Source organism: Bos indicus x Bos taurus, chromosome 2 (genome assembly GCF_003369695.1).
Source record: "Bos indicus x Bos taurus breed Angus x Brahman F1 hybrid chromosome 2, Bos_hybrid_MaternalHap_v2.0, whole genome shotgun sequence".
In the NCBI taxonomy this organism is placed as follows: Eukaryota; Metazoa; Chordata; class Mammalia; order Artiodactyla; family Bovidae; genus Bos; species Bos indicus x Bos taurus.
Window position 1 is genome coordinate 660,645 of NC_040077.1, and position 12,172 is coordinate 672,816.

At 37.4% G+C, this 12,172-nt stretch overlaps 1 protein-coding gene across 5 annotated transcripts in view; it reads right to left on the reverse strand.

The window, feature by feature from the left end:
* The window catches only part of HERC2 (HECT and RLD domain containing E3 ubiquitin protein ligase 2), a 235,078-nt gene that overhangs the window by 163,190 nt on the left and 59,716 nt on the right, over positions 1–12,172 (reverse strand). For all 5 annotated transcript variants that reach the window (XM_027554355.1, XM_027554358.1, XM_027554357.1 and 2 more), the window contains 2 exons: positions 10,958–11,151; positions 2,458–2,658 (listed from right to left, as the gene is read on the reverse strand). In XM_027554355.1, the coding sequence (XP_027410156.1) occupies positions 2,458–2,658; positions 10,958–11,151 (395 nt within the window). The remainder of the gene's footprint in view (positions 1–2,457; positions 2,659–10,957; positions 11,152–12,172) is intronic.

A 12,172-nucleotide genomic window follows, 5' to 3' on the forward strand; every position in this document is an offset into this window, starting at 1 on the left:
GCACAGAGAACCCACAGGAAATCAGAGACTCAGCCTGCCTTACAAGCAGATGTGAAATCAAAGTTATATCAATCTAAGTATGGATATCACAAGTCAAGAATTGAACACTAAAACTCATCTAGAGCCGGAGGAACTCAATGGAACCTCACAGACAAAACTATAAAACTGCCCTCTGAGGACATGTCCAAAGCTAAGAATAAATCCTAGACATAATGTATTAAAACACAAAACAAGGGCAAAAATCCAAAAAGTCACCAAAGGGAAAGACAAATTAGCTACAAAGAAACAACAACTGCACCAGTAATGATTTCTCACTGGCAACAAGATCAGAAGACAGTAGAAAATCTTCATGGCAACCCACTCCAGTGTTCTTGCCTGGAGAATCCCAGGGACGGGGGAGTCTGATGGGCTGCCGTCTATGGGGTCGCACAGAGTCGGACACGACTGAAGCGACTTAGCAGCAGCAGCAGCTGATAAAACAACATACAACCTAAAAAATTAAGCCTTATTAAATTATCTCAAGAGATGTTGAAGCTAATAAAGTTTTTCAGACGTTATAACTCACAGACCTTAATGAAGAAACTTACTGAAGGAGATATCCAGGAGAGAGGTGATATAAGTAACAATAGCAAAACAAACTGATTTAAAAAAAAAAAAAAAGGACTACATATCAGAGTTAAGTATGACCTCTCAAAATTATAATAATTAATTGAAGGAAAGTTTAAAAATAATTATATTTCACAAATTCTAGGAGGTATTTTCTTTCATGTTTTAACAACCCTAAAATCAGAATATCTTATCTATTGCAATTGGGAGTGTTCTTCTATTAGCTGCACACACACACAAAAAGTCCCTGGAGTCAATGTAACAGACTACCAAATAATTCAAATAGTAATGGTGGAAAGAGACATTTAGGTTTAAGGCATCCTATAACCCCTGTATTTTTCAGGAAGAGAAATACTGATTAACTTAACATGTTGGGAAATTCACAAATAGTTAAAATTTTTTCTATGAGTAATGTCCAGAAATCAAAATTTCAAAACTTGGGAACAATTAAAGCGATCTGAAAGGAAAAAATCTGAGAAACTTGACCAAAAGATAATAAAATGATGAACAAACTTACACAAAACATCAGTAATCACAAATATAAAAGATTAAATCCACATATTGAATAAATACTCTCAAACTGAATTCTTTTTACAAATTAAGCTATGTGAGTTAATTTTTTAAGACAGGACTAAAAGACCTTGAAAGACAAAACAAAGCAATGGGAAAACACAGCATTAGGTACATACGCCCTAATGGAACCAAGCCTAGGACCTGTACAAGGTCTTTCTCCACAGCTGTGGCAAAAGCAACGGAGTCACTAAAGACCATGGGAAGCAACAGGAAACAAGGACACCACACCACAGGTGCGCTTGTGAAGGAGCTTCTGTAAAAGACTCCTGGGGAAGGGAGGCAATTTCTAACCTTCTGCTAATTCCATGTTGCAATTAAAAGTTACATTCACTTTCCTGCTTTTTGAAAGCCAAGACAAAAAGGGGAGAGAACAAAAAGGGGACATGATGGGTCACATAGAAACCCTCACATTATAAAGGAGGAAAATTATTTTGCTCAGAAATATTGTTTTCTTGACATTAAGTCATAGGCGTTTTATTACAAAGAAAAACATGATCAAAGATTTTAGTTACAGTTTTACTTTTTAAAAAAGTTAAGGAAAAAAACTTTGTAGCTTTATTTTTTTATTGAAGGATAATTGCTTTACAGAATTTTGCTGTTTTCTGTCAAACCTCAACATGAATCAGCCACAGGTATACACATATCCCCTCCCTTTTGAACCTCCCTCCCATCTCCCGCCCCATCCCACCCCTCTAGGTTGATACAGAGCTCCTGTTTGAGTCTCCTGAGACACACAGCAAATTCCCAGCAAATTCCCTTTGGCTATCTATTTTACATATGGTAACGTTAAGTGTAGCTTTTCTTACACTGGCATTTATCCTTAACGTCTCCTGTGAGGAAGTGGAGGTACTACTGGAGGAAGCAGAACTTCCGGAATGAAGTTCTCCTCTCAGGCCAGAGAAGAGACTGGCAACCACATCCAGCTGATCATCTACTGTCATACCCAGTTACATCTTTACATACAGTAACCATAAATTCAAGACTGACTGTCTGATGAATGCCAACAAGCTGAATTCAGCCGTAATAACACAATCAATATATATATTCTTACCTGCATGCAGAGACTGACTTACAGGATAAACACAAAATAACCAGATTGATTTTTTTAAGCCTCATAAACATTATACTCCATCACAATCTTACTTTAAGACACTTCAAAATTTTCAACAGTAGTTCATTTAACAGGCTAAACCCCATGCCCTGTAATATGCATAAACATCATTATAAATACCTAAGACACTTATGTAATGGGGAAAAGGAAAGAAAAAGCATTAATACCTGAAGTCGTAGAAGATTGAGTGTTGCCACAGTCATACACTCTTTCTCTTGAGGTGGGGGCCAGTCAGCAGTGCCATCCATCCCCTCACTCACTTGCCGAAGTAGGAGATCTAACTGCTCAAAAGTCATTGAGCAGATGTCCACCACAAAAGGGACACGAAGGCCAATGGACCACTCAGAACAGGAAGACCAAGCAAAACTCTATGGAAGAAACACAAGAACCTAAAATGAATCTACACAATCAGTTATCAGCCTGTTCCACAAGAGATTCACCATTAGGAATGACAAAGATGCCCTAAATTACTACTTTTTCATCCCTCTAACTGTCCCAAAGGCACAAGCATTTTCAGTTATCTAATTCACATACTAACAGCTTCCAATTTCCTCTCAATTCAGTACTCCATCTTGTTTTCAAAACTCTGTTTGCTACCAAAATTAAGCAACTGAGTAAAACTGAAAACTAAAATCTATTCAAATAACCCCAAAGAAGTCAGGAAACAATAAAGGAACAAAAAGAAGAAAGCAAACAAAAAAATTAATAAATGACAGACAAGGGTCTGAACATAAAAACAGAAAGAGAGAGATCATCAGGATACAGCAAAACCAAAACCTAACTATACAGTATCTATAAGAAATTTACCTTAAATATCAAGATAAAAGGTGGCTTAGTAAAGGGATGGGGAGTGGCTTTAGGAACCTGGAATCTTAGGTTCATGCATCAAGGTAAATTAGAAGTGATCAAGCAGGAAATGGCAAGAGTGAACACAGGCATTTTAGGAATCAGAAAACTAAAATGGATGAGAATGAGTGAATTCAATCAGATGACCATGTGGAAAGAATCCCTTAGAAGAAATGGAGTAGGCCTCACAGTCAACCAAAGAGTCTGAAATGCAGTACCTGGGTGGAATCTCAAAAGCAACAAAATGATCTCAGTTGGTTTCTAAGGCAAACCTATTCAACATCCCAGTCATTCAAATCTATGCCCCAACCACTAATGCCGAAGAAGCTGAAGTTGAATGGTTCCATAAAGTTCCACAAGACCTTCTAGAACACCAAAAAAGAAAAAAAAAAAAAAAGATGTCCTTTTCATCATAGAAAATTGGAATGCAAAAGCTGGAAGTCAACAGATACCTGGAACAATAGGCACATTTGGCCTTGGAGTATTAAAATGAAGCAGGGCAAAGGCTAACAGACTTCTGTCAAGAGAACACACTAGTCAAAGCAAACACCCTCTTCCAACAACACAAGAGATGACTTCAAACATGGACATCACCATGTCAGGTCAATACTGAAACAAAATTGATCATATCCTTTGCACCTCACGATGGAAAATCTCTGCAGTCAGAAAAAACCAGACCTGGACCTGACTGTGAATCAGATCATGAGCTCCTGATTGCAAAATTCAGGCTTAAACTGAAGAACGTAGGGAAAATGCCATTCAGGCACGACCTAAATCAAATCCATTACAATCGTACGGTAGATGTGACAAATAGCTTCAAGAGATTAGAGCTGGTAGGAAGAGTGCCTGAAGAACTATGGACAGAGGTTTATAACGTTGTATAGGAGGCACTGATCAAAATCATCCCAAAAGAAATCCAAGGAGGTAAAGTGCATGTGTGAGGAGTCGTTACAAATAGCTGAGGAAAGAGAAGCAAAAATCAAAGGAGAAAGAGAAAGATATATCCAACTGAATGCAGAGTTCTAGACAATAGTAAGGATAGATACGAAAGCATTCTTACATGAACAATGTAAAGAAATATAGGAAAACAGTAGAATAGGATAGGAAAGATCAGAGAACTCTTCAAGACATTTGGAGATAATCAAGGGAATATTTAATGCAAAGATGGACACAGTAAAGGATAGAAAGCATAAGGATTAAATAGAAGCAGAGAGTTTAAGAAGAGGTGAGAAGAATACGCAAAAGTATATAAGAAAGGTCTTAATGACATGGATAACCATGATTATGGTCATTCACCCAGAGGAGAACATCCTGAAGCTGAAGTCAAGTGGGCCTAAGGAAACATTACTACCAACAAAGCTAGTGAAGGTGATGGTATTCTAGCTGTTTAAAATCCTAAATGATGATGCTGTTAAAGTGCTGCACTCAATATGCCAGCAAGTATGGAAAACTCAGCAATGGCCACAGAACTGGAAAAGGTCAGTTTTCATTCCAATCCCAAAGAAAGGCAATACCAAACAATGTTCAAACTACCATACAATTGTGCTTATTTCACATTCCAGCAAGATAATGATCAAAATTCTTCAAGCAAGGCTTCAAGAGTACATGAACTGAAAACTTCCAGATGTAGTTACTGGGTTTAGAAAAGGAAGAGGGACCAGAGATCGAACTGCCAACATTTGTTGGATCATAGAAAAAGCAAGGGAATTCCAGAAAACATCTACTTTTGCTTCACTGACTACGCTAAACCCTGACTGTGTGGGTCACACCATTCACAACAAACTAGAAAATTCTTAAAGAGATGGGAATATACCTGTTTCCTGAGAAACCCTTATGCAGGTCAAGAAGCAACAGTTAGAACTGGACATGAACAATGGACTGGTTCCAAATTTGGAAAGGAGTATGTCAAGCCTGTATACTGTCACCCTATTTAACTTACATGCAGAGTACATCATGCAAAATGTGGGCTGAATGAATCACAAACTAGATTCAAGATTGCCGGGAGAAATATCAAGAACTTCAAATATGCAGATGATACCACTCTAACAGTAGAAACAGAACAGGAATTAAAGAACCTCTTGAAAAAGGTCAAAGAGGAGAATGAAAAAAAATGGCTTAAAACTCAATATTCAATAAACTAAGATCATCGAATCTGGTCCCATTACTTCATGGCAAAGAGATGGGGAAAAAAGAAAAAAAGGAACAGGGACAGATTTTATTTTCTTGGCTCCAAAATCACTGGGGGCAGTAACTGCAGCCACGAAATTCAAAGATGCTTGTTCCTTGGAAGAAAAGCCATAAGAAACCTAGGCAGCATATTAAAAAGCAAAGACGTCACTTTGCTTCAAAGGATCATATAGTCAAAGCTATGGTTTTTCCAGTAGTCACGTATGGATGCGACAGTTGGACTATAAAGAAAGCTGAGTGCTGAAGAATTTGATGCTTTTGAACTGTGGTGCTGTAGAAGACTCTTGAGAATCCTTGAACTGCAAGGAGATCAAACCAGTCAACCTTAAAGGACATCAGTCCTTAACATTCACTGGAAGAACTGATGCTGAAGATGAAGCTCTAATACTCTGGCCACCTGATGTGATGAGCCAACTCACTGGAAAAGACCCTGATGCTGGGAAAGATTGAGGGCAGAAGAAATGGTGACAGAGGATGAGATGGTTGGATGGCGTCACCGACTCAATGGACATGAGTTTGAGCAAACTGTGGGAGACACTGAAGGACGGGGGAGCCTGATGTGCTGCAGTCCATGAAGTCACAAAGAGTTGGACAGGACTTGGCCACTAAACAATAAAACAACAATCCTCTTTGATCCACCTCCTACAGTAATTTAAGTAAAAAAATGGGATTTAATTAAACTTAAAAGCTTTTATCAGCAATTATTCAGTCACTACAGCATGTCCAACTCTTTGGCAATTCCACAGACTGTAGCCCACCATGCTCCCCTGGCCATAGGATTTCCCAAGCAAGAATACTGCAATGGGGTGCCATTTCCTTCTGCAGGGGATCTTCTGAGCCAGGGATGAATCCACATCTCCTGCTTTGGCAAGTGGATTCTTTACCACTGAGCCACCAGGGAAGCCCCATGCATAGCAAGGAAACTCTGAACAAGGTGAAGACAACCCCCAGAATGGCAGGAAAAAGTTATTGCAAATGTAACAACTGACAAAGGATTAATTTCTAAAATATACAAGCAGTTCATGTAGCTCAACAGCAGAAAAACAAATACCCCAATCAAAAAACGGGCAGAAGACCTAAACATTTCTCAAAAGAAGACGTATAGATGGCTAAAAAACACACGCAAAGATGATCAACATCACTCATAATTATTAGAGAAATGCACATCAAAATTACAATGAGGTATCACCTCACACCAGCCAGAATGGCCATCAGCAAAAAAAAATCTACAAACAATAAATGAGTGTGGAAAAAAAGAAACCATCTTGCACTGCTGGTGGGCATATAAACTGATACAGCCACTCTAAAGAACAGTATGGTGATTCCTTTAAAAACTAGGAATAAAACTACCATATAGTCCAGTAATTCCCACTACTGGGCATATACCCTAAGAAACCATAACTGAAAAAGGCACATGTACCCCAATGTTCATCACAGCACTATTTATAATAGCCAGGACCTGGAAGCAACCTAGATGTCCATCAACAGAGGAATGGATAAAGAAGTTGTGGTACATGTATACAATGGAGTATTACTCAGCCATAAAAAGGAACACATATGAGTCAGTTCTAGTGAGGTGGATGAACCTAGAGCCTGTTGTACAGAGTGAAGTAAGTCAGAAAGAGAAAAGCAAATATTGTGTGTTAATGCATATATATGTAAAATCTAGAAAACTGATACTGATAAACCTATTTTCACGCAGGAATAGAGATGCAGACATAGAGAAGACTTGTGGACACAGCAGGGGAAGTAGAGGTGGGACGAACTGAGAGAGCAGCAGTGAAACATATACACTACCATATGCAAAATAGATAACTAATGGGAAGTTGCTCTATGACACAGGGAGCTCAACACAGTGTTCTGTGATAACCTAGAGGGGTGGGGGGGGGGGTTGGGAGGGAGGACAAGAGGGACAGACATGTATATACTTATAGTTGATTCATGTTGTACAACAGAAGCCAATACAATATTGTAAAGCAATTATCTCTGTAGCTCAGACGGTAAAGAACCTGCCTGCAATGCAGGAGACCCAGATTCAATTCCTGGATTGGGAAGATCCTCTGGAGAAGGGAATGGCAACCCACTCCAGTATTCTTGCCTGGAGAATTCTATGGACAGAGGAGCCTGGAAAGCTACAGTCCGCAAAGCAAAGAGTTGGACACAACTGAGCAACTAACATTCCACTCCAGATTATCCTCAAATTGAAAATAAATGTTTTAAAAAGATATAGATTTAACAAAACAGGATTTATATGCTGAAAACCCTGATAAATGAAATCAACAAAAATGCAAATAAACATTTAAACATAATATTTTAATAGACTAGAAACCTCAATGTAGCAAAAATGTCAATTCTTCACAAACTGGTAATAGGCTGAACACAATCTCTACCAAAACCTAAGCAAGGTATTTCTGCAAACACAGACAAGATTATTCTAAATTTTAATGGATAGGCAGAGGAACTAAAATATAGACTTCTTAAATTTTTTTCAAACAAGGCTGGAAGAGTTATAATACACAATTACTAAGAAAATTAAAATGGAGTACCTACATTAAAAAAGAAACTTCAGAGCAAGGAAAAACAAGGATCAAGTGGGGCACTGAAAAACAACCGAAAGGTCAATTCACCAAGACAACCAAACATTCAAAATGTGTATGTATCAAACAAAAATTTCAAAATACATAGAACAAAATTGATAGATTTATCCTAAAATGCCAATGAAATCTCAAGGTATCCCAAATAACCAAAGGAATCTTGAAAAGGAATAACCAAGTTGGGAAAAGATTAATTCCTAATTCAAAACTTAACAAAAAACTACATTAATCAAAACAGTGTGGTCTGGTACAAAGTCAGATTCAAAGACCAATGAAGCAGACTACAGTAAACATTGCCTATATGGTCAAATGATATTCGACAAGTGCCAAGACTATTCAATGGGGAAAGAACAAAGGTTTTTCTATAAACAGGGCTGGGAAAACTGCAGAAGAATCCATTTGATCCTTATCTTACATCATATATGAAACAATGGATCAAAGACCATAAAACATAAGACTTCAAACTATGAAACTATTAGAAGACTGGAAAATCTACATGATCATGTATTTCTTGGATATGTATATGACACTGAAAGCAGTGAAAACAGAAGAAAAATTAAAACTTTTGTGCATCAAAGAACACTATCAACAGAATAAAAAGAAAACCATAGAATGATGGAAAAACAGTTGTAAATCATCTTCCTGATAAGGGATTAATAACCACAATATATCAAGAACTGCTACAACTTAAAAAAGAAATCTAATTCAAATATGGGCAAAGAACTTGAATACATTTCTCCAAAAAAGATATACAAATGGTCAACAAGCACTGACCATTTCATTAGGGAAGTGCAAATCAAAACCACAGTGTGATACCACTTCATACTCACTGTGATGGCCTTTAAACAAAAAAAGAAACAAAGAAAATAACCAGTTGACAAGAATGTGGAAAACATGAAACCCTTGTGCATAACTAGGGGAGTGTAAAAATCATGCAGCTGTTGTAGAAAAACAGTAAGGTCGTGTCTCAAAAATTTAAACATAGTTACCATAATGATCCAGCAATTCCAGTCCTAGATATATACTGAAAAAAACTGAAAAGCAGGGACTCACACAGAAATTTCTACACTAATATCTGCTTTTCTTTTTGGTCACCACAGGCAGGATCTTAGTTCCCTGTCCAAGGATCAAACCCACACCCACTTCAGTAGAAGGCCCTATAGCTACATTATTCACAATAGCCAGAGACAAACAACCCATGTGTTCACTGAAGGAGGAATGGATAAACAAAATGTGGGAGATACACACACATGAATGTTATCAAACCTTTAGAAAATAAAATTCTGATACATGCTACAACATACATCAATGCTGAACACATCATAATCAAATATGAAATAACCCAGACATAAAAGATCAAATTTTATGTGGTTCTATATATATGAGATACCTCAAACAGGCAAATTCAGAGAGTAAATTTCAGGTAACCAGGGGAGGAGAAATGGAGTTATTGTTTAATGGGTACAGAGTTTCTGTATGAGATGATGAAAAAGTTCTGAAGATGAACAGTAGTGATGGTAACACAACACTGGAGATACACTTAATGCCACTGTATGGTTTACCATAAATTTTTAATGATCAAAAGCACTAATATAAAAAAAACCTGATAGAACCAAAAAGAGAAATTAACAAATCCACAATTATTCTTAGAGATACCCAGAAAAATTTGTCCTTGTTGACAGAATAAGCAAACAGAAAATCAGCAAGGATCTAGAAAAACTGAGTAATACTACCAATGAACTAGATCTAACTGACATTTACAGAACACTTCAACAATGGTGAAACACGTCAACAGCAAAATAGACACTGTTTTTAGGCACATATGCAGACCATTCACAAACAGAACACATTCTAAGATAAAAAAAACAAATCAAGAAATGAAATCATACAGAGTTTCTTCACTAACCACAATGGTTAACTAAATAATCAGTAACAAAGATAAAGAATGATCTCCAAAAATTTTGAAACTAAACAACACACTTAATCCATAGGGCAAAGAGCAATTCTCAAAAGAAATCAGAGCCAAACAAAAATGAAAATATATCAAGATTTGTAGATCCAACTGAAGCACTACTTAAGAGCAAAAATTATAGTATCAAGTGCTTACATACTACAAAAGAAAATGTCTAAAAATCAACCACCTAAGCTTTCTCCTAAACAAACTAAGAAAACAGTAAAGTGACACCAAAGCAAACCAAAAGGGGAAAAGGGACAAGAGGAGAAACCGATGAAACTGAAAGCAAAAGAACAAGGGGAAATTTAATGAAACTAAAAACTAGTTCTTTGAAAAGATGAAAAAATGGGTAAACCTATAACAAAACTGGCAAAGAGAAAAGGCACAAATTACTCATGTCAGGACTGAACGAAGATATCACTGCAGACCCAAAAACTTCAAAAGGTCAGTAAGAAAACGCTAGTAAAGAAAATGCTACACACAGAAACTGGGTAACTTAGACAGAATGGAGCAATACCTTGAGTATCATAAACCAGCAACACTCACCGAAGAGGAAATAATCTGAGCAATTCCAGATTAAAAAATTGAATTTGTGGTTAAAAATCTTTGGAGAAAGAAATCTCTAGGGTCATATAAATTCATAGGAAAACATTAAAAAAGAAATGACACTAATTCTACTTAACCCATTCCAGAAAACAGAACAGGACAGAACACTTGCCGATGCTATGAGGCCAGTTTCACCCTGATGAAAAGGCAAGAAAGTGTTGTTTAAGAAAGCCACAAACTAGTATCTCTGAAGAGGACTGACAGGAAAACTCTCAACAGTGTATTAGCAAATCAAATCCAACAATATAAAAAAAGAAGACCAAGTGGAGATTATCTCAAAAACACAAGGTTCACCCAGTATTAGAAAATCAATGCATTCCACTATATTAAACAGACTAAAGGAAAACATGATCACATCATTTGAGAAGAAAAAGCATTTGACAAAGGACTACACATACAAGTCAACTATGTTTCTACATACTACCAACAAATGACAGGAAATTAAAAATTCTATCAAATACCAAGCTATCTACTTTGTACCTGGGCAGGTCCACAGGCAATCCCGACTATATGTTTGGTATCCAGTCCAGGCAGCGCAGAGGGTTCCGGCTTGGTCACACGCAATGTGTCAAAGTGCTGACATTGGTCATTGCTCCCCCAGCTGTGGACCTCACTGTCCTCAGTCAAGGCCAGGCAGTGGGTAGACCCTGCAGCCACATCAATCACCTTCTTCCCTGGGGGCAAAGGAGGATGCAGATATAGCTTTATATCTATGACTTGTGTTGCAATGAAGATATTTACTCTAAGACACTCAGGTCAGAAGGCATTTAATGTAATTGCTTTAATATTATTCACAATTCACCTGCTTTACATACATTATTAAAACCTCCGCTGTGTTTTACTAGCTACAATCTATTAAGACCTATAGCCTACAAATAAAATAATACTGTGAAATGAAAAGGATCTATTCATTTTCCTCATCCTTGTTCAAAAAAGACACCTGTACTTGGAATTAACTCGAGATCATATTTTCTTATCCCAATGTATAACCATGCCAAGTGTACTCCTCTTTAAAAGACTATGTTTTTGGAACAGTTATAGGTTCACAGTGAAACTGAGGAGAAGGCACATATCTGCGATATATTACTGATCCCAATGGACACTAAGCCTCTCCCCATTATTAATGAGTCATTTTTTTACACACAGACATCCAGTTCTTCTGACATCATTTGTTGAACTGACAATCTTTGCTCCACTGTATTGCCTTTACTCCTCTGCCAAGGATCGGTTAACTATATTTATGTAGATCTATTTCCAAGCTCTCTCTTCTTTTCTCCTTTTCTTGTCATCATACTTTGTGTTTAGTCACTTAGTCGTGTCTGACTCTTTGCAACCCTTTGGACTTTACCCTGCCAGACTCCTCTGTCATGGGATTTTTCATGCAAGAATGCTGGAGTGGGTTGCCATCCTTCAACCCACTCCAGTGGATCCTTCCACTGGATCCTTCCAACAGGGATCAAACATCAAATCATGGCTCTTCTGCACTGCAGGTAGACTCTTTACCTGCTGAGCCATCAGGAAAGCCCATAAAGATCATATTTTAGCCAATACCAAACTGTTCTGATCACTGCAGCTTTACAGTTAAGTCTTGAAGTTGGACAGTATCAGTCTTACAATTTGCTCTTCTCCTTTAATACTGTGTTGGCTATTTTGCCTTTTGATATAAACTTTAGACTCGGTTTGTTGATATTCAGA